Here is a 23,335-nt window from a genome sequence, read left to right as displayed (position 1 = left end):
CTGCACCGGCAAATAGGCCCTGCCTGGTCAGGAGCCCAAGAGAAAAGTTGTCAACAAAGCACCAAGGATGCTCCCCTGCCTCTTGCTTTCATCTTCAAAAACCTACAGCAAACCAGATAAAGATGGAAGGCCAGGGACTGCAGCTGCCCCCACAGGAGGTCCTCAAGATGAAGCCATCCCTTGATGCCTCCAAACCCTCCACTGCCATAGTCAGCCAGACACAGCCTCTGGCACTCAGTTGCCCACATTTCAGCTCAGGGGTTCCTTTAAGGCTGGAGAATTAATCTTTGAAAGGCCTCCTTAGGGCTCTGATTCCACTGGAAGTTTCATGTTAGCTAGGACACAACGAATCTTGGGACCCCTAGAGGGTTGGGGCTGCCCACTCGGCCCAGAGATATGCTCTGGGTTATGGTATAGGGGATGCCTGGCTTTCTCTCTTCCTCCTTGTCCTCAAGCCTTATCTGTGCCTCCTTGCCCAAAGCAATGCATTCAGCATTGTAGTCAGCCTCTCTTCCATCCACATGGGACATCTGGCTCAACCCCTGAGAGTTTAGGGTCTGCATGTGCGTGACTGTGTGTCTTTCTGGGTAGGAGATGGGTTGTGGTAATTATCCAACCCAAATAAGACCGGTCAAAGAAAACACAACTCAATAATTATGAATATACGCTGCACGCCTAGATTGGGCAGAGTCACCACTACACACACTACTCTGTTCCCCAGCTATGAGACACTTATAACTTGCAAGTTTTCTAAGTCACCCAAATGTCCTTTCACCTTCTACTCCTCCGTTGTCTTCCTCCTTCATCGTCCTTTCTCTCTCTCTCTCTCTCTCTCTCTCTCTCTCTCTCTCTCTCTCTCTCTCTCTCTTCCCAAGAAACCTTTATTCCTCCCTTCTACTGCCCAATCACTGGCTCTAGCCTTTATTTTACACATTAAGGTGGGCAGGAGGTTCACAAGAAGTCACCTGTGTACTGACTCACTCCTCCTCTGCAGCCCCTCCCAGGAAAGAGGAATTAGCATCAAAGTACGAAGCTGGGGCTATCCACAACAGAGATGACTGTGGGAGACGACAGTATCCTTTTCCTCACCCTACCTGTCAGCTCAAGTCCAGCTCACACCGTTACCACCACCACTCCAAGTCCACCGCCATGGATAGATGCACAATCATACCCTATATCTGTCCCCGTTCTCTTTCCCTTGCTCTTTTAGCTGTGGGTTGGAGCTTGTACAAGACCAACTCAACCCTAAGGGGATCTTGGCCCCGGATAGGGGGTAGAGCACAGAGGAAGGTAGCCATTTGCATTCTGGGAGTTTGTCATTGTTGTTGGGGATGCCAAGCAAACCTCTACCACATTAAATATGAGGACATTGTGCTAAAGGGGAGAAGCCAGTCCTAGCAGGGCAAACACTATGGATTCCACTTGTAGGAGGTCCCGGGAGTGGGCAGGTCCCTAGATGTTGAAGGCAGAAGGTTGTCTCCTGCAACACTCATGCCCAGGAACCCCAAAGACTGCTGATGTGTAAGGGGGTTTATACCATTGTTCCAGCTTTGGTTTAGGGCTCCTCCTAAGCTCATTTCAAAGGTCGCTTCTAAGGCATCACAGATACACAGAGACTTCCAAAGGAGAGGCTGCAGTGGCCAGGCCTGAGTCGGGCCCCACCGCAGGAGCAAAGTAGCCTTTCTATCTATGGGACCTAGGCTGAAAGGTTATCAACACATGGTGAACCCCAGCAGAAGCCCCAGAGACTTCTGGGGCGCTGGAAAGAGTGCAGCAGGCCAAGTTCCAAAGCTCTCAGGACACGTAAGAGGATGCGTTGTGTCCACTCACTGACCTGATTACAGGTATTAATGTCCACTCCATTGCGCAGGTGATCCAGAGCCTTGTCCAGGTTTCCCGAGCGCGCCGCCCGCAGAAAGCTGGTAGCAGCATCGGCCTGTAGGGGGAAAGCAACAGGCTGTGAGTGTCCCTGTGAGGCAAGGATCTTATCATCCTGTGCGCACACAACATCCCCAGTGGTGGTCTCAGCCCCTGAAGATCTGGATGTGCAGCGGTCTTATAGCTTGGGTTTTCCTCCCTTTGAGTACTTTTACACATGATTATCCCTGCAAGGACTGAGGAGAGATCATCTTTGAGAGTGATCCCAAACCTGTTCCGATGTCGCACATTCAGTACGATTGTGTTTGGCTGCCCCTGAGCTACAGAGCCCTCCATGTCTCCTCCATACCCCCTCCCCCACCATCTGTACTGTTCGGTATTGGGCCCAGGGCCTCACACATGCTAAACATGCACACTACCAACTGAGCTACAGCCCCAGCACCCCGCCCTCATTTTTTTTTTTTTTTTCTTTTTTAATGTTGAGGCAGAGTCTCACTAAGTTTCCCAGCCTGGCCTCAAACTCCCTGTAGCCCAGGGATACCTTGAACCTGTAATCTTCCTATCTCAGCCTCTCAAGTCACTGGGTCTGCAGGCCTTGTACCTCCAGGCCTGGCCTGTTTTTGTTCTTGCTGGAGATTAGGATATCATACAGCCTCTGGTGCCAAAGACTCAGCAACACAGGCACAAAAGCCAGTGTGAGCTTTACGTTTTTTTAGAAATAAGCGTGTGTGGATATTACTCTTCAGCTAAAACCCTAAGTGGCAGGTCCCACTGTGGTCTCCATTTTACAGAAACTACTGAAGAGTGGAGAGCTGAGGAGACTGTGTAGGGTCATGCTTGAGGTAAGATGTCCACAGCTGGATTCCAAAGTAGGTAACATGGCTCTGAAATCTTAGGTTCTTTTTTATTTATTTTTATTTTCTGAATAAGGAGTCATTTTTAATTAATGATTTATTACTTCCAGATTAGGTTCTTTTAAAAAAAGATTTATCTATATTTTTTGAGTATTTTGTTTAGGTATTTATAAATGGAACTGGAGTTGTAAGTTCCATTGTAAATTGTAAGCTGTCACATGGGTACCAGAAACCAAACCTGGGTTCTCTGGAATAGCAATCAGTGCTCGTAACCTCTGAAAGATCTCTCCAGTTCCAAATCCCCAGCTCCCAGCCTCCCAGCTTTCCTGCTGGTACCCTGTGACCCTTCTTAAGCAGGTGCCACTACAGTTCTTTCCCTCTTCCTTGCCTACCATTTGGTCACCTGCCACATGTACCACAAGCACTGTGTGTACAACTGCTGTCCAAAGCACTGGTTTGCATTAAAGGTGAATGTTAGCCAGAGAGTGAGAGTCAGGACAACAAGGGACAGTGTTCACGCAGACAGGACAGTGGGCACAGAGCCTGGAGGGCAGAAAAGACTCCTCACGGCTGTCCTGGGTCCTGGCTGAATGCTGGAATAGGGAGAAGCCTTTCTTGTACCCTCGTAGTGCTTCTGAGGATGAGCAGGCGGTGTGGAGGCTGAGCAGAGCACTCGGCACACAGAGCCCGAAAGAGTGTGCTTAACATGGGCGGGTGCTCATGCAGTAGTGGGCATGCGGGGCCTTCAGAAGAGCCAACGCTCTGATCCCCACAGTCCGTGCTATGTCCTCCTTTGTGAAGAGTCTGTGCAGAAGTCAAAAACCTGTTGTTGTTCTTGAGATGAGATCAGCCTAGATTCCCTAGGCCAGCCCTCAGTCCAGAACTCAGTGTCCTTAGGAAAGACGGAAGAGCAGGCGCGCCCAGAGGAGAGAAGCAGAGAGGGGGACTGAGCCACGAGCTAGGTGGCCTTGACGAGGACAGAACACAGAAAAGTTGCCCTTGTAGACGGCGCATGGCCCTGTTTTCTGCTTCATTTAGGTATTTGGTTAGCCTGCTGGGTGGGGGTGGGGGGGCAAACTCGTATTGTTCTGAACCATTTAGTCTCTGTGCATTGGTATCATGGTCACAGAAAACTAATACATGTTAGTGCTCAGGTTCCCTAAACTCAGAAGAGTTGCAATTCACAACCACTGATCTCAGATACTGCTAAACAGACCAACACTAACCTCTCCCCTGACAAAGGGCCTCTGTGCCACCGTCCATAGCAAGCACACACTGCAGTGGGAAACAGTCATGAGTACTGAAACCTTTCCCCAAAGCCTGACTTCCTCAGGTCCATGTATATTCCTATTATACCAATTTTGGTCCAAGGCAAGCTCCTTTTCCTGCCCTGTCACGTCAGGAGGCCTTCTTCTCTCCTTTCTTGTGCCCTGTGGTGTTTCTGTGTCATGGCTACAGGCCCGTACCTGGCTACTTTCTGGACTCCACTCTGGTCTATGGATCGTGTTTGCCTTCAAGGTCCCGCTGTAGCAGAACATTAAGAATTTAGTGTCTTTACAGCGAGAAATGGTGGGGAAGGAACTTGATTTTAGATTAAAAGTTTTTTTTTTTTTTTTAATGTATCCTTTCCTAGTTTTAATTGTTTGCTTCTGAGAGCAGGTACTAAACCATTTGAGCCCTTCAAGGTATTATCTGACTGCAAGGCCAGCTTCTTCAGCAGGGCACTGGGGATGCAGGAGACATGAAAAGAGGAGGACCCGCCCACAGGCTCCCCGTGCTCAGCAGAATCAGACTCAGCTTCTCCCGCGGATGACAGCTACGACTGCTGACTCAGAAGGCTTTCTGAATCCAGCTAGAGGGAAAACACATTATTTATTTCCTAAGCAGAAGAGTGTTAAAGAGGCATTCTTTCCACCAATGAGCTGGATTTTTTTTTTTTTTTTTTTTTTTTACAGCACAATAATAGGATTCAGGATAAAAACCTGAAAGTGTGGGGATAAAAATAGAAGCAATCTCAGATACCACTGCCTGTTCAAAGCCCCAGTGACAGGAAAGAATCTGACAGACAAGCAGGTGAACCAGAGCCAATCCACAATAGAGTGGTTAGAGGGTTTCTGCAGCTTCTAGAGAGAAACCAGGACAATTCCAACAGCAGGCACTGGGCCAAGTGCACTGCCAACTGCAAAGGGGCTGGGGACGGGAGCTGAGGCCTTGCACACACGAGACAATGCGCTACCATTAACCACAGTCTGAAAGGTGGGTGTAACCGTCACCCTCGTTTTAGAACTGATTACACTGAGGATTGGAGAGGTGAATGACTCCCCCAGTTTTAGAACTCGGTATCAAACTAGGAAGGTGAGCATGACTACAGCCTATGATGCCAAGGTGCATTCTCAGTGGTATTCTATTCTATTTTATCTGACTTTCCACTCAGGTAATTTTACCAGGTATAAGGCAGGTAAGGGTGCAGTTTAATTTAGGTAGGTCCCACAGGTCCCATCTCTGTCTCTGAGCACTGTGTCAAGGCCAATATAGGCCTAGAAAGGAATCACTTCATTCCAAGTTTTTTCTCTTTTCTTTTTTTCCCCCATAGGTGATGAAACTATGACCATAGAAAGAATGGCTAATGCCACCTGGGTCGTCAGAAGCAAGGTCCAGGGTAAGGCAGTGTCCTTTTGCCTTTCGAAAGGATAGAGTAGTCAGGATGCAGCAGCATTCCTGAGGTGACGTGCACACAATGATGTCACTCCCACTGGCTACTACGTGCCACGCCCTCTAATTCTACGATGGATTTATTGAGGTTCTATTTTAAGTCTGGTACCATGTTGGGTGTGGGCAGAGTAAAAGAGGAGAGGGAGAGAGAAAGAGAAAAACTTGAAATACAGTGGCCGAGTTCTAAAACAGTCATTGACAGAACAGGGGCACATGGCTTTCGCTCCACCATCATTCATGACAGCCTCCTAGAGGGTGGGTGGACGATACTCCAGCTACAGAGCGATGGCTCTGGTTGGCACACAAGACTCATCTCCACTGTCTTGTTCTTCCAACCCCCCACTGCCCATCTGTCTAGTACAGCTACTCCAATTTAACTCCCTGTGCCTGGTGTGCACAGGCACAGTCTACACGGTTCATCAGGGAAAGGGAGTTTCCAGACCTGGGTATTAAGCTTATTTTGTGCTTATGCTGCATGAGTGGAACCCAGGACCTCATGCATGCTAGAGGACCACTCTATCACTGAGCTACCGGGTGAGCCGCCTCCCCCACCACACACACACATGATCCCCACCCATCCAGGATCTATGAGATCGTCTTTCCTGGAGACAAGAACCTGACACCTTTTATTAAAAATACTGACCTGAATAAAATACTAACCAGGAAAGCAAAAGTAACAACACACTAAGTGTGTCCCTGGGTTCTGATTAACTTGAACCAAGTTGCTGGCCTTCTTGAAGTCTATTCATCCCCTGCCAGGTAGTCTCGGAGGCTGCTATATGAGAGGAAGGCTGGGCTGAGGTCCCCAGAGAAGGCCTGCTCTCTGTCACTCAATCCAGAGATCTTTACGAGCACAGTTGGTTATGGAAGGAGCATACTCCCCACCCCACCTCCATTCAGGCTACAGTGCCTTTGTCCCTTCTTCATGTCTTCATCTCCCTCCCCTCCTCCCCAGCCTGTGTGTGTGTGTATGTGTGTGTGTGCGCGTGTGCGCGCACATAGGAGCATGCACACTCCCATGTATCTTTGTATGTGCATGTGCACATGTGCATACATGCCCATGTGTGTGCGCATGTGCACGCATGCGTGTCAGGATGGAGCATGTATTTTCTTATGTGCTCACCCCATATCTCTTCCATTTAATCCATGTGCTATCTCTGAACTTCCTTTCAACACAAGCACAGAGCTCTTGTTACCTTTTAAGCACTCCACATCAATCGATGAACTTGCTCCTCCCAGGAATTCCTTGAGCAGGCTTTTGTTCTCTCTTTTCACCATATGAAGTGGCTAGCTCACACAGTTGAGTAACTCCTCCAATCGTGCAACTAGCGCCAGCGATTGGCCAGGGTTTGAATCTATTGTATTCCCAGAGTATCATTCTAACCATTAACCACCTGCTATCATTTTCAAATGTTCCTAGGGTTCGCCTCGAGTTCAGCTGTGGCTAGAGGACACTTACTTGCCTTCAGGGATTGTGTGCATTGGAAGGAAGGACATAGAAGAGTGAGAAAAGGGATGGAATTGTTGTAGGGACTCAAGATCAGGAGAGTTATAAGACAGGTTAAACCCTGGTTCCCTGGAATACTCAGACTATCCAATTTGTACTTCTTCAGTGGATTGATTCTAATATAATAGCCATGGCCCAGGAGACTAGTGTCCTGGGAGGGGAACTCTGGGAACATGATAATAAAGGTCAGTATCCCTGTAACTCTGAGTGTGGTTCCAAACTCACTGTAGGCTAGACAATGTTTCATTTCACTCTAGTAGGAGAACGGGGAGGCCTCCCTGGCCACACTTCCTGTGGGGTCTGAGCTGCCTGAGTTAGGCAGAGTGTAACTTCCCCAATCAAGGTCTTGAGTATCCAGGTCGCCTCTGCAAAGATGGATGGGAATGAATCTGGGCAGAATAAAGTTTCTTTGGCAAAGCCATCGTGGGAACTCCAGGAAAGAAGATCTCATAGATCCTGGATTGGTGGGGGTCAGACGGGAGGGGGGTGGCTCAGCTCAGTAGTAGAGTGCTCATATAAGCTTAATACCCAGGTCTGGTCCTCCAGGCCTGTGTCAGGTCTCACATTAAAGTACAGTGTTCCAGCTTTGGCGTAGCCCTGGCTTTTATTCTTTGTATTATGTAGAAACAGAAGTGAGACCCGGGCCGCCATCATATCTATATCTTTGCAGAAAACTGGGATGTCAAAAAGCTTTGCAGTGTCCCCAGAACCCTAAACAGACAACTGGATACAATGAAATGAAAATCAGAGATATCGCTGAAGAAGCAGCTGTGTGAGCAGGAGCCTGGGTCCCCCTTTAATCTCTTCAGGGACCCATCTTGCTTGGAGGTTGTGTGGTACAGGTGTGTGCAAAGCTGGGTGGGTCCCCATGCGAAAGACCTGCTGGCCAGTTCCCAGTTCCCACTTTTCCACTTGATGTCCTGTGCCTCTTCAAGTTGCCAGACACTAGTTTTCCGATTGTTAAACCAAGAATAATACAAAGTCGGGCTCTGGCGTGCACAGATCTGCTTTCCTGTGCCCCATTCATTTCTGCTCCCTAAGGGGCCTCCGGGACTTGGGGGTTTCTAAGGACGTGGGGTCAGGCTTGCCGGTGCTCCAGACAGGGTCGACAGTGCCCACGCAGCTGAACCCACAGGACCTTGACTCTGTTCCCTAGTGAGGGGGACAACACGCCCCAGTGCAGCTGCCCCCTGGCTCGGCCAGCTTCGGGTCATGCCCGCGGGCGTCTCCCGGGCCCAGCCATGGCTGGCCTCAGCCTCCAGGCCTGAGGAATTTTCCTCTGGATTCGGCGGAGCCGCGGCGTGAGGCAGCAGAAGGGCAGACCCAGCCCGTCCCTGCTCGCGACCCGCCACCCCGCGACCCGGAAAGTTGGCACGCGCCGCCCCGGCCCCCCCTGTCCCCGCCTTCCCGCCGGGCACTCACCACGGGGTCTGACCCCGACCTGCGCGGCCGCTCTGCCATCGCCCGGCGCCCGCTGACACCGGAGCTCCCTCGGCGTTATCTGCTGGGCGGCGCGGGGCGCGCCGGCAACTTACGAGGCATCTGGCTAAAAATACAGCCGCCCCCCACCCCCCTCCGCGCTTGCCTGCTCCGGCGCCCCGACCCTGTGCGCGCCGCTACCGCCACCGGGTCATTTGCACTCCATTATCGCGCCAGGCAGGGAAGAGCCACGATCCCACCCCCAGCCCCCGGGGGCAGGCTCTGCCGCTGAGCCCCGCAGGCCACCAAGCTGCAGGTGCGCCGTTGAAGCCGGGCACATGTGGCCAATGCGACCGAAGAGCTCCAAGCTGCACAGCGCTCTCGCCCTGTCTCGGCCGCCAGGGAGCCCGCAGCAGGCCAGCGTGAGCTCAGCAAAGTCTGTTTGTGCCCCGTGGATAATTTGTATATTTCCAGCTCTTCCATCATATCCGAGAGTCCAGATTGCATAGCTTACTCCAGCAGCCTGTGCCAGAGCCCCAGTGAATGAAACTGAGGAGTTAGGGACAGGAGTGTTACTGTTACTACTGCCTCCCTTTCTCCTCCCTGAGGTGGCCTGGTTGAAATGCCACTTCTGGCTGTGGACCTGGAGGAAATACCCTGGTTTCAGCTCTGAGAAGGTACCCATCTTTTCCCGGGGGGGGGTGGCGCGGGGGGAAGGGGGCTCATTTTAGGCACAGATATCAAAAGCATGTCAGGAGCTGGTATAGTGCTGGGGGGTGACACCAACGACTATTCCAAGCAAGGCCAACTCTGACTGATGGGAAATGGTCAGGGAAAGCTGCCCCAAGCAACGTGATGCAAGTTCTTGCTCTCTTCAGACGACAATCTACACCACACAAATGCTCTTTTACCGACCCTGCTGTCAGACCTGTCCAGCCGTGTCTTGTGTGAGGAATGAGAATGTAGGACAACTGTAAACCAGAGGACATTATCTCCCGTTGCCCTCAGTCACCTGTGAGCTGAATGGACAGGACTGAGCTCAGAGAGTCACAGTGAGGGCCAAGCTCACTACCAGTAAACAGAAGGTTCAAGGCCCAAGCTAAACTGAGTCAAGGGTCCTTCCATGAATAGCTCTGTTAAAATTTGCAAGGCAACTGCAGTGCTTGGGAAATGGTCAGTTGTTAAAGCCTGAGGTAAAACCATGACGACCAAAGTTTAGACTCCCAGAACACATAACAAATGCCAGACAGACATGGTGGCCTCATGTAATCCTAGCACTTGAGATGCAGAGTCAGGGGATGCCCAGAGGAAGCTGGCTAGCCACACCACACTCTCCGGAATTAGCTGGCAAGCTCTGTGAGAAACTCTACCTCAATAAATAAAGTCAAGGAAGACAACTGACTCTGGTTCTCCACACACACATATGGGTTCCCACGGCAAGCATATCCATATACATGTGTCTCCACATACAAACACATACATGTGCATAACACATACAGGAAAAATAAAGGAGTGTGCAGTGCCGAGAGGACCAAGATGATGGCCAGAAGACCATGGAACAGCCCAAAGTGTCCATCGAAGAAGTGGCATAAATCTCGAGCAAGAGTTGTCCAAACAAAAGGCACCCTCATGAAACCAGCTCTATCTGAAGTCAGAGATACCTCAGCTCTCCAGGACCCCAGCACCACTGGAGGCTGGGTGTGAAGACAGATACATTCTACAAGACTTTTGGAAATGCCTATACCGCTGTAACAAGATACAAGTGTTAGTGTCTCTTCCCTTCTTCCCCTTTGCTGAAATACGGGACGTGCTATAGAGTTCTCTCTTGTGTGCTCTTAAAACCGCCTCCCACCTTTACTCAGAGCCTCTGCACGGAGAGTGTCAATTAATAAGTCATGGTTACCGGAACAGCCCTGATTGCAGCACAGTAGAGCATCCCAGGGGATAACAAGCTCCTCTTCCAACATTAATATTTAGGGGGGGGGAGAGGGAGGAAGAGAGAGTGGGAGAGAGAGAGAGAGAGAGAGAGAGAGAGAGAGAGAGAGAGAGAACGCCTTACTCAAATGGAAGATAAATAATGTGTTTTGTTTTTTTACTTCCAAAACACCATGTGACTTGCAGAAAGAATTGACAGGCTATTTTCAAGCTATTTGAAGTGTGACTAACTTATTAGGACCTGTCTATTTAAGATGCACAATTTGGTAAGTTTTGACATTACCACACCTCTAGGATACCATCACCATAATTAAAATAAGGAACATGTGGATCACCTCCAATGTTTCCTGGGTCCCCTTGAGCCTCTGCCTCCTGCCTGCTGATCTACATTCTTTATGTTGATCTTTAGTTTAGACATCCTAGCAGATATGTGGTAGTATTTCACTGAGATTTTAATTTGTATTTTCTTTAATAACTAATAATATGTTTTTGGGTGCACATCTGTCACTCATGTATCTTTTTTAGCAAAACATTTGTTTTTTTTTTTTTTTTTTTTTTTTTTCTAATTTTCAACTGAATTGTTTCGCTTCTTATTTAAATTCTGTGTGTCTCTCTTTGTCTCTGTCTCTCTCTCTCTCTCTGTCTTTCTCTGCATGTGTGTGTGTACACATGTGAATTGTGTCTTTTCCCAAGCATGGCAGCCTCACACCACAAGTGAATTATCAGCATCCACTGTTGAAATGGCTGAATCCTTGTGTTCTGTACTCCTTATTCTTTCTCTATATGACTAGAACAGAGCTGGGCTAATTTTCAAGGCTGACATTGTAGTCCACCTCACTCGTCATCAGGATGCTATATGTTATGGAATGAAGGATGCAGAAAGGATCAGGCTGGACAGAACATCCCAGCTGCAAGTGGAGAGACAATTCAGCTCACAATTCATAAAGAGTGCCTCCATAGGGCCACCATAGCAGAGGAAGCTCGGTTTGTCATGGAGATGACAATGGAAGCTGGTAGACTTCCAAGCCTCTCTTTGAGCACTGGAGACTCGGCCGTTGTTTCCCTACAAGGAACTTCTCCCTCTACCCACCATTATTACTACACTCTTGGACCACAAATGTGGTCTAGCACTTTCTCATCTCCCATGTTTATCCTACATCAAGATGCTACAATTTCCAAAGCTCGTAGCTACTGTGCCCAGAATAGCTGCTTGCAACATCCGTGGGATTCTTCCCCAACCCACAGGCCAGCATTGGTGGGCTGAGATAGGCAGGAGCAGCTGGCAAAGAGACCCCCAGGCTCCTTCTATCCCATACGTTCACAGGCTCTGCAGTTTCCCCAGGCTTGCCAAATTCTTTCCAGTCTTTCTGCAGTCCCCTCACCTTAGAAGTATAATGACGTGCTGGGGGTCCCAGCTGTTAGACTTGAGTCACTAGAGATTACGTCAGGGGACTACATGGGAGGAGAAGAAGCTAGCTGGGATTTAGTAGCACACATCTCTCATCTCAGCACTCAGGAGCCTGGGGTTGGAGGTTAGTGAATTCCAGGACAGTCTAGTCTACACATTGAGACCTTGTCTCAATGGGGGGGGGGGAGTTGGGGGACAGAGTGATGGGAACCTTGGACATTTATAGACTGTGCCTGCCCTCCCCCGACACACAAAGGGATGTTCATTCTCTTGCTCATCTTAAAGTTGGAAGAACACTTTTTTTTTTTTTTTAGTTCTCAGCTCATCATGTCTCATCATGTCTTATGGGAGCTGTGACGCCCCCATAAGAACTGCTGCATTTCTGAACATTGTCTTCCACATTCCACAGAGAAACAAAAACAATTCTGCCTGTGCGGGTGACATGAAGGTGCCCAGCACACCCTGATATATGGTAGGTTACCCAATGAGTGAGAACTGACACAACTCTTTCTATCTTCTCCCCAACTGAGGCTTTGTTTTGAACCTCGCTCCCAGAGGTCTGGAATGTTTCTGATCTACCCTGGACAAGTTGAGGCCTAAAAGAGGAGCACCCCCAGCACCACCAAGGGTCTTCAGATCTCTGAGCTCTGCATGAATCTCATTGCTATTTTCTACACAGACATAATAGTTCTCAAGATCCTCCAGCCATGCCCGAAGGCTCCTTGTAAGCACTCTCCTGACCACCCACCAGAACAGCTTTGCCTTGGTCCCTTCTATCACTTCTGCCCATCACCCACACAGGGAGTCACCCTGGCTGCTAAGGACTCTGGGCACCATTGATAAGGGTGTGCCTGAGGTACTCCACCCTTTACTGAGAAAGGCAGGAGGGTTATCACCCTCAGGAACCATAAGTGGACCACCCAATGGAGTGTGTGAGGCAGCAGGAGTGTCCCTGTGCGGAGAATGGTTTTCCTCCTCTATGTAACTGTTGTAACCACTCTCCTCACCAAGCGACTAGGAAAGAGCTTTCTGAAATGTTTTAGAAAACACTGCCTGTTTTGTTCTGTTGAGTGGCTGAAGGTTCAATGGCATAGTCTGTACTCGGTATGTATGAGGCCCTCAGAAAAATAAATAGGTAAATAAATGTTATATTGAGCTGCATAAAAAACCACAGCATTACTACCTAACACCCATGTGGCGCCTTCTGAACGTATTTGCATAAGGTCAGCAGAGAGGAGAGAGAAAGCCTTGTTGTTCCTCTTTAACAGTCTGAGATGAGCTCCTAGTGGCTAATTGGGTAACCCTGGGCACCCAGCCTCCCTGAGTGAACTAATGGCAAGCGTGGGGACTATTTAGGGAGGTGACCAGGGCTGGGTATCAGGTCCCACAGCATTGGCATGGGTGTCTGTCATGTTCCTTTTAAGAGAGTTGGATACCTTGGAGTCTATTTTTAAACTCATAAGAAAAAAACTCTGCATGGATTCCATGGGGGCCCTTGGCAAACTAGAAACAATTACAGTGGGGGCAGGGGTGTCAAAGCGTGACTGAATCTAGGACTTTCTCCTTGCATACACATGGAGGTCTCCTTATTCCAGGGGACAGATGCTAACACAGGATGGCTTGAGCTACAGGCCGACTGTTTGGCACAGCCTCGATGGAGTTTGAATCTGAATGAGTTTGTTAATTAGAAGCAATGTCTATGCTGGCTCTGGCTTTTCAGTACTGAGCTTTGTTTTTTGATATCTCTGAGTCTACTGTGAAAAAAAATCCATGTTTTTATGTATCTGTCACATATCGTAAGTTCTGGAGCACCTGCCCCTTCTAGCACTGCGGAGACTCCAGCCAAGAATTTGCCAGTAGCATAGAGGCCAAGTGTGACCTCCCTGAAGGCCACTGTACTCAGTGCCTGGGAAACCCAGTCCTTGGGCTGGAGCAGAGAGGCCAGGAGACTGGACCAAGTAGCAAGTCGGCAGGAGACAGAATTGTTTTCCAAATATTGAGCCGTAAACAGGCTCCAGTGTCACCGTGGCTCATCAAAATGGCAGATGAAGAGCACAGACTGTTTTCTGTACAAAAGCAGATCGGAACTTTAATATCCCTTTCTCTTTTCGGTAGGAGAGGGAACTAGAATTTCTGAAGAAGGACATGCCTTGAGCTAGTAAATAGTTCCCCTAGAGCCACCAGGGGCGAAGAAGTCCTTCTCCTTACAGACCTCCTCCCTTTGGAACTCATAGGGTCTAGCATGGAGGCAGCATCTTCCTCGAGATGAGGCAGGACCAAACTGAGTCCCAGATCAACCAAATGAGAGCGTCTGCCAGGCTTGGCCAAAACAACAGAAGTGAGTCTTAGCATTATGCTGCCACACACCAGAGACACCATACATAGGAGCTGAGCCAGAATCTCAATGAATTTAATCCTTTCCCATTTTAAAATAAGCCATATCTGTGAAAAAAACAATCCACTCTCAAGGCTGGTAGGCCGAGCTGCTCGATGCTATGTGGGTTGTCTGTTAGGACATCCTTAGAACCGCTGTTTTCTAAGGTGGAGATGTGGTACCTGCTTTTCATCCGAGAGCTCTGGGCCGTGCATCCAGAAAGAACCATATCCTGATCTTCACCTCTCTGTCTTTTCATCATCTCTGTAAGATGCATGGCCAAGTCCAGGAGGCATCTTGTTTCTCTACTGTGAAGACAGTGAAGCCCTCAGTTCGCCCATAGCCTCCACCTCCTTGTTAAGGGGGAGACAATGTGGGGATGGCAGGAGGTGTGTAATTCTTTGCAAGTTTTTTGATATGAGGTCTCTCACAATTACCCAGGTTGTCCTAGAGCTCACAGCAATTACCCTGTCCCAAACTCCAGAGTGCTTTAATTCTGTCTGTCTGTCTGTCTGTCTGTCTCTCTCTCTCTCTCTCTCTCTCTCTCTCTCTCTCTCTCTCACACACACACACACACACACACACACACACACACACCACCTTGCCTGGTTATAACTACGACTCTAAGAGCATCCCCGTCTTCGAGGGCACTGGACCATACCGTGTTAGCTCTGCTCATCTTTTGCGTGTGCAGCTGACCACTCAGCACGAACGGCTGACAGGAAACCCAACTGTAGGGGAATGAAATGCTCTTGGAGCCACATGTGAGCTGTTTTGCCAGGGTGGTCCCATTTACTAAACCGTCTCTGGTGTTTCTAAACAGTAGAGACAATTTCTCTACAGCCTGCGACTGTGGGAGAAACGCAAACACTGGAGAAACTGCAGCACGATGCTCGCTGACATGGAAACTTTAAGGTGCTAAAAAGACTTGATTACTGTGGTTCTTGAGGAATGCCCAAGGATCCTCAGACAGACCTACTGGTAACACTCACCTAGAGCAAGTCAGGGCTCTACCCTTCCTTAGAAATGCAAATCTGTCCTATAGAGACAGTCCTGAGGAGCAGTCAGAGCCAACCAGTGACCCACTTAGGCCTCTTCTACACCAGAACAAGTCCTCTTTAAGAGACAAGAGATGACAAATGGCCCACTGCCAGGCTCAACAATTGCTGCCTACAGCTGCCAGGAGGGGTCTGTGCCCTGAAGTTTGCCATTAGGAAAGAGGCCCTGAGGACCATGATTTGGACACCTTCCACAGCACTGGCCAGTGATGACCCTCCTTATTCATGAGGAGCTGTAGATAAAGGAGCAGGAAGGGGAGGGCTTTGAAAACAATACCTGGAGTGTAAGAGCCAGACACTGTTCAGAGCACTCTAGATGTCATAACATGTTTAACCCTCTGCCTCCCTCAGGTGTTTACTATTACTACTTTCCCCAATTTACAAAAGCCACAGCAGAGACACCTGAAGAAACTTGCCGCCTGATCACCCAAGGGTGACGTGGGGGTCTGGGCTTGGCCCTTTTAGAGGGGCTGAAGGTATTAGGTAAGGCGACAAAAGTGAATTTCAGGATTTTACAGGAGGAAGTGCCAGAGCATCGTCATCAAGGTGTCTCCTTAGTCATACAAGACCCCAGGCACTGATCGTTCAAAGTGGACTCTTCATGTCGTTGTCCACAGAAAGTAGGCTCCCCGGGATTCGGTGACAGGTCACTGACCGGAGAATGTCCTTTTCAAGAACAGTGGGAAAACAGAGTCTTGCAACCGTGAACTTGCTCTAACCCTGTCTGCTCTCACTGAGCTTCCTGGAGTTAAACATGGATGGCAATTCTTGCTTTAGCTGCACCATTCCTAGTGGGGTGGGGGTGGGGAGGAAATCTCCACGGCGGTGCTTCCCTGCGGGTCCCGTGTCCTCAGACAGGAAGCATTTGTTACTTGTCTCACTGCTGGTACAAAATACCCAGCAAAGGCAATTTAAGGAAGGAAGGGTTTGTTCTCGTTTATAGCTGGTGGAGATGTGTCCCATCATAGCGGGGGCAGGCACCATGCTGGGAGGAGAAGGGGCCAGCGTGTCACAATGCTCTGACAGCCAGGGAGCAGAGAGTGACGAATGTTCAACTACTTTTCTCTTCATGTACTCCAGAGCCCTAACCATGAACCTGTAGTGGGTGGGGCTCCCCACTTTACTTAACTTAACCTAGATAATATCAGGCTAGCCTGATCTGGATAATCCCCTGCAGACATCCCCAAAGATTACCCTCTGGGTGACTTACATTCCATCGATTAACCATCACATATGATGACCAAAGTGACCAAGTAACCCACAAGGTGGGTCACTTTCCTTCCAGCTCCATGGTCAGGGGCTGATCTACTGCCTATATGTTGATTTCTGAGATTTCTTCTCTGTACCCAGCACCAAAGCACTGTGAAGTACAACTCAGGTTAAGCTACCAGTCTGGATGGTCTAGGTCAGACCACCATATCTCTTGGGTGGTCCAGCTCAGACCACCATATCTCTGCCCTATTTTCTTTTCACTGTCAAGGCATAGAGAGCAGGCACCACAAATAACATTTTATATGGGTCTCATCATTCTTAATAATTACATGGAGACCATTACCTTCCTGTTTAATTTTTGTGTGTGTTCTGGCTCGCTCCTTTTTTGACTATCTTTTACTGCTGTGCTACTCTCTCCCGTTTTATAGTTGTTTAAATAAAAGGGCAAATACTTGACTACACCAGACATCACTCCACCCTGCTCCCCCGCAGAGGGCCACCTACCACAGTGGGAGATGCCCCCTCTCCTAAGGACCATCCAGACACCTCTAACCAACATAACAACAAAGCTAGTCTGGATGCTCCCTCCCACTTCAAACACTGTCTTTAGCCAGTGTCAGGAATGGGTACTCTCATTTGGAGCTGGGAGATCACATAGATTCCAAAATCGTACAGACTACTGTCAAGCTTTTGGTTACCCCCACACCCCCCAAAAACCTTAATGGTAAGACTCTGTTGTTAAAGACACAGAATCCCTGAGTCACAGAAACCAAGCTGGTACTGACCAGGAAGCTTCACCTCTACTGGCCAGGATAGTACAGGAGGGTGCCCTATGATGCTACTAGAGAAGATGGGGCCAAGAAACTGGGGCTAGACAGGTCACAGGCTCTAGGGGAAATCCCCAGTACTTATGCTGCATATACACACCAGTTAGTCCTCACTGGAGAAGCAGCTTTCCGTAGATGATGATTAAGGACAGAGACCCATGACTAGTCAAGGTGCAGAGACTAGGAGACTGCAGAATGCTCAGCCCTAAGTGTGGCATCTGCATCACAACCTTTTCTTCCCAAGGCTCGGGGAGCGGGCAGAGCGATGGTGGATGACTTTAGGAAACCGGTTTTTTTGGATATAATAGGGCAGTTGTATATGCAACTCCCATCGGTTGTGATGACATTCACAAGACCTGCACATGTTCGAGCCAGACGGAAGAAAGAAGCTGCAGCATTAGGATTGGAAGTCAGAAGGTAGAGCCAGGTCTATGGTGTACGCACGGAGGATGTTCAGTGTCCTAAAGATGTGGGCACCGGGCGGTGGGTGACTAGGAGATTCAGAAACTCTGAGAAGCAAAGATAAGAAGCCAGGGCATCTGGCTGAGATCAAGCTGGAAGGAAGTCTCAGGAGAGTCTATTCTGTTGGCAGTTTGGCACGCTCAGTATTGTGGCACCGTGTCCAGGACACTTCCGGTGTGCTTCTCACAGGCAGTGCAAGCAGCCTTCAGGTTCCTTCTGGGGACTGGCCTGAGCACAGCCAACCAGAAGACAGACCAAGTTCATCTCTTGTAGATTTTTAAACCAACGTCCTCCCATTATTTCCTCTTGTACTCCAACTGAATTCATAAATAGGACAGCATGTCTCAAAGGCCTGTGGGAGTTTGCAGCATTAACCTGAGTGACTCAGGATGTAGCATCCACTCTCTTTCCTCCCCCTCACGGATGAGGCATCTCCCTTGCCGGAGGGAGGGTAGGGCTTAGTGGATCCCTGGTGGGTGTCACCCTGGGTGATGAGGTAATGGTCTTCCTGAGTCTGAGGCTCCTCAAAGGAGCTCTCTCCTCCAGGAGTTGCTCTTTCGTGTCCTTGGAGGGATGTATGTGGCTTGTTAATGTAGAAAGCTTGTAGTGTAGCCCAACAATTCCAGATTATGGGTCAAAAGCTGACCGGAGGGTGTGAGGCTCAGTTGCTTAGGAGGGTGGTGAAACAAAGTGAGAGATGGAAACAAGAGTGGGGGCCTGGGATGCTGTAGAATGAAGGCCAGGGGTAGGACTAAGGAATAGAGCAGGGTATGAAGTGGGAGGTGGCGGTTGGCGGCTGAGTCTAGGAAGTACATACAGTAAGAAGAGTAGAAAACCACCAGCCTTATTGTTTTATCTGTAGGCAAGTGTGCTTGCTTGGACTTTACTAAAGGAATTACATAGAGGGAGTATAGGCAGATGCTCACTTGTGCAAACTCTCGTTGTCTTTACAAGGATCTCCCTTCGGAAGGCTGCTCTATTGGAGAAGAAGGCAAGCTTCTCTGAGGCTGGAACATCTCAACCCCCATGTCACCCACTCCCCTCCAGGTCCTTTAATATCTCTTCTTCTCAAGTTCTCCCACAGTCGTGTCAAATCCCAGGATTCTTGACTAGCAGCCTCTTGTGTTAACTGTGTTATGCCTCCAAACGATACCTCTCGAAACTATGTGAACCCACTCCCCTGACCCAGCAGAACTGTGCACTCAGGCAACTTGGCCCTACATCCCAGAGTGTTGGGTGCCATGGAAGAGACCTCTGCAGGCCCTCAGAGGTCAGGGTACCGAAGCTTGGTTCTCACTCTCCTCCCAACAAATGTTCAAGTTGTGCACGGCACTGCTGGGCCATAGGCTCCTCAATTTCCACCTCCAAAAACTGAGGTCTCACTTCCTAGTGCGACCATCATGTGGAATTGACTCAGCCCTGTATCCAGCAAGCGTATCCCTTGAATATCTGTGACCTCACCTGAGCCCTAGGTAGTTTGTAATTTTGGGAGGGATGGGGCAGAACCATTTCAGGTGATCTTGGGGAATCAATGTCTACATATTTATCTGGAAGATCTATTACACTGAGGTTTTTTTTTTTTTTTTTTTTTTTTCCTAATCTTATACTCTAATCACCTACATAAATCTGAGTAGCCAAAAACACAAGTCTGGATCCCAAACTAAACAATTGCACCATCCTCTATGAAACTTGGTGTTTCATTGACTTGATCATTAGAACCCACCTAATCAAAAACAAACAGGCAAACAAACAAAACCATGTAGGTCTGTATCTTTATCTGTACCCAAGTAGTGCAGGCATTTCCAAAATAGCCACACTGGAAAGGCATCTCTGCTCATCTCGAGTCCATTTCATCTGCCTGAAAGATTCCCCCATATCCATGGAGAGCTATTAAACCATCCATGTGTGAACTACTGAAGCTCTGCTGGCCCAGGGGGAGAAAGAAATAAGACTTCTGACTAAGCCAGTTCTCCACAGAGGAAACTCTGGTAGCTGCACACGGAAAGCATCGTTAGTCAGGCCATCTTGCCAGAGCTCCAGAGTTAGGTAACTGGTAATGAACAGAAGGGGGAAATGCTACGGAAGTCACCGGGAACCCACCCTCTCTCCCATGTATTGACAGTCTTGGAGCAGATACCTTCCCGGGAGTAATCTCAGCATTGGAAAGTGCTCTCTCCCCCGGAGTTGGAATCTACTCTGGTCATACATTGGGCACACCACAGCTGAGTCTGTTCCTACTGAGGCAGCATAGGGAGAATGGATTTCAGCTATGTAAATCTTTTCTTCTCTCCGTGACCCTTCACAACCTTTCCCTACATGGTTCCAGACCCTTCTCTTGCTGACTACCTGCTTGCATTCCTGCCTCAGAGACTTTAACCTTCTGTGATGAAGCCTGAATACCATACCATTCTGAGGCTGTGCTTCCCAAAACTGTGCTCCCAGTATCACCAGCACCGACACCCATCTGACCCAGGAGGCATACTGGAAGAGCAGATGTAGAAACCCATGAGTCACTGAGCATTCTAACCCACAACTGGAGTCTTAAAAACCATCACACCAATGCTTCCTGTTAGTGGACTCCTGCAGGCTACTCCTGCCTCCTTGTTCACCCCAATTCCAAAATTTCCACAGTCACTACTTTGTTAGAATGTTCTGGTTAAAGCAGAGCATCCTTTAGGAATCTAATTGGTTAATCTTATAATAAATCCCATAAGGCATTGTACATTATGATCATCATTTCTTTCTTCTGTGAGGTCCATGGCACAATTCCATACTACCACCACCACCAAAGCACATGATGGACATCTGTCACTGAGCTCACTGGCAAGGAGGAAAGGCAGGAGAAAATGATAAGTCATTTCCAGATGCTTTCAGCATTTGAATGATCAGAATCTCTATGCAGTAGAAGCCTCCTCTGTACCTCCCCCAGTGCTTTGTGTATAACATACGCATTTGAGACCTACCCACTTACAGGGCCCCATGGTGACTCTTCGGAAGACTGAGCGAGCACACTGTAACACAGCTGCTTTGTACGTCTAGATGTTTGTGGAGGAGTTTGGGGTTTGATTTTTGGAAGTAGAGATAACTTCTCTACTCGGTGGGCCCCAATAAAGATTTTTGGAAGGAATGGAAAAGGAGTTGATGCGAAGGTCTCAAAGGCAGCCACCTACGTCCTATGTAGGGTCACAACTCCCACCCTCGGCTACAGCGCCTAGTGTTCCAACTCCTTGGAGTCCCAGTAGGAAGCCACCACATGGCCAGCCCTCATTGTCCTCTAGGGTCCCTGCTTTCCTGGCAGGATGCCAATGAAAACCGAGTGGGATATTGGGGAAGAATCCAAGCCTGGGGACCCCATTACAACAGCCTGGGGACCCCGTTACAACAGCCATTGAGTAGATGAGCCAATAGTTCTGTGCCTCCGAGTCCCTATCTGTCAAATGGGGCCACTCCTGTGTGGGTATAGACCACAGGCTACCCAAGGCCCGGGGGAGCATTTTCCTTTCTTACTTTGCCTACACAAAGTCAGTGTCCACTCTGGCTGATGCTTCCTAACCTCTGTCCCGCATCCTCCATTGGACTCCTCATGTCCCAATTCATCTCCTCACCCCCAAGCTGCTCCCTCCACACAGGTAGGTGTAGGCCATTACCTGCCTACATCCAGGATCCTGTTTTTTTTTTTTTTCTCTCATTTAAAGAAATATTAACTTTGTTTGTTTGTTTGTTCTATGGTTATGTGAGGGTGGTAGATGTGTGTGTGCCACAGTGCACATGTGGAGGCCGGAGAACAGATTGTGTGAGTCAACACTCTCCTTCTACCACGTAGGTTCTGCAGCCCAAACTCACGTCATCTGGCTTGGTGGAAACCACCTTTTTAGCTGGTCATCCCCCTTTCCTCCCAGTTTTTGACACAATTCAATTACGAATCCTGGACTGGCCTTACACTTTTGGCAATCCTCCTGCCATCAGCCTCCAGAGTGTTGGAGTGACAGCACTACTATAATAAGATCTGGCTTTCTGTTTTCTGGGGACCCTCTATTACTCACTGCTGCTCTGACATCATTCAAACAGCCTGGAGAGCCAAGCTAGGCCCCATGTGGATCCCATGCTTACCTTACATGTATGGCTCTTCTTTCTGGGCTTTGAGCTGCTTTGACACCTGATGGTTCCTCCTTTAATGCCCCTCCCCCTCATTCTCCAGTGCCAATACCAAATCTGTCCTTACAGCCAATTCAAGGCAACTCTCTCCTCAGATTTCCCACAGGCCTCCCTCTTACAAAGCTGCCACTCCTCTGAAACTCCCAAGATGACCCCATCTGAATTCTGGACCTCTGTATTTGGGTGACTGCCTCAGCTCTACTCAAAGCTCTCAATGTTTTGGGAGCCTCCACTGCAGGCCTCTCCTCTCCATCGGCCTTCTCTCTCCCAGAATGCCCAGCAATTGCTGATCAGTCAGAAAAGGCAAGCTATTCAGGACAGCGAGTGAGGACTCAAGCCAAGGACTCAGGGCTGTTATGGAAGTCTGGGTGAGTGGCAGGAAGGGATATCCCGGGAAATCCCTGTGTGTGGCCTCAGAGCCCTGAAGGGACTGTGTGGAGAGGAAGCTTAAAATGGGGTATTCTGAAGGCAGACTCCCCCACCGCCACCTAGCTCAGTTGTCGGTAATGGCTGTAAGCCCAGTGGTATTAAACAAACAAACAAACACAATTAGCTCCAATAAGCAAAGCCAAGACATGAGCCACAACCTAAGGCTGCCCCGGCACTGCCTGCTATACAAACATCCTGTATATTAAAATGCTGGTGACCAAGTTCCTAGTGTCCAAACCTCAAATGAGTGAAACAGAGAGCAGAACTCAGATCTGTTGGCTTAAATCCTCAAGTCCCCACTAAATGTCGCTCTGTGCCTGACACACCCAGTACAATCTGCTAGCAGAAGTCAGTGCCTAACACTGGGTACTGCCGTGGGAGTCAGCAGCAGGTGCCCAGGTCTATGCTTCATACGGGGAAAACCTGAACGTTGAAAGTGCAGTGAGAGTTCAAAACTGAAATAAATAATCCCAATGGATAGTGGAAATCCAGCCTCTCCCCTTCATTCATCCTCCCCACCAGGAGCCGCTTACACAAAGCTGGACAAAGACTTGGAACTCTGGCGGAAGGTTACCTTTATGGGAGAGTCCACACAGAGAATTAAGGTGACATGGACAAGCCTTCCTCAACGAACTGACGCAGTTTCAAATTCTCCGTGCACATGCATACAGAGTGGTCTTTCAGTTGTAAAAAACTACAAGTATTGATTTAGTACAAGAGATCCCAAACAGGAAGGAACCAACTGCTGGGCAGAGCCAGAAGGGACCAGAGGTAGGGAAGCATTACACAAGCAAAAGAAGCAAGGTTGTCGAGAGTGAGTGCTATGCTGAGGGAACGTGTATTGTTTAAGGGCACAGCCATGTCACAGACCAACACCTCCACACTATGGGAGTGACAAAGTCTTCCCTGGGTGTGGCTCAGAGGGATGGGAAAGCTGTCCTTGGGTCCTAGTGTAACTGCTGATAGTCTGTGTAGAAAAAGACCACCATAGCTCCACACCCCCCCCATACTCATAGTCTGAAGAATATGCCCTATAGAGGTAGCTCCTACTGAGATCAGCTAAACTAGCCTCCTTGTCCATCTGTATCTAACAACCCAGCCTCCT

At 49.0% G+C, this 23,335-nt stretch overlaps 1 protein-coding gene across 4 annotated transcripts in view; it reads right to left on the bottom strand.

Annotated features, from left to right (window-relative positions):
- Ank1 (ankyrin 1) overlaps positions 1 to 23,335 on the bottom strand; it is a 176,127-nt gene that overhangs the window by 83,195 nt on the left and 69,597 nt on the right. For all 4 annotated transcript variants that reach the window (XM_076913909.1, XM_076913908.1, XM_076913912.1 and 1 more), the window contains exon 2: positions 1,835 to 1,936. In XM_076913909.1, coding sequence (XP_076770024.1) covers positions 1,835 to 1,936 — 102 coding nt within the window. The remainder of the gene's footprint in view (positions 1 to 1,834; positions 1,937 to 23,335) is intronic.

Source organism: Arvicanthis niloticus, chromosome 16 (assembly GCF_011762505.2).
Source record: "Arvicanthis niloticus isolate mArvNil1 chromosome 16, mArvNil1.pat.X, whole genome shotgun sequence".
Classification (NCBI taxonomy): domain Eukaryota; kingdom Metazoa; phylum Chordata; class Mammalia; order Rodentia; family Muridae; genus Arvicanthis; species Arvicanthis niloticus.
The sequence above is the reverse complement of the archived record's forward strand: the minus strand, read 5'-3'. Positions and strand labels throughout refer to the sequence as shown.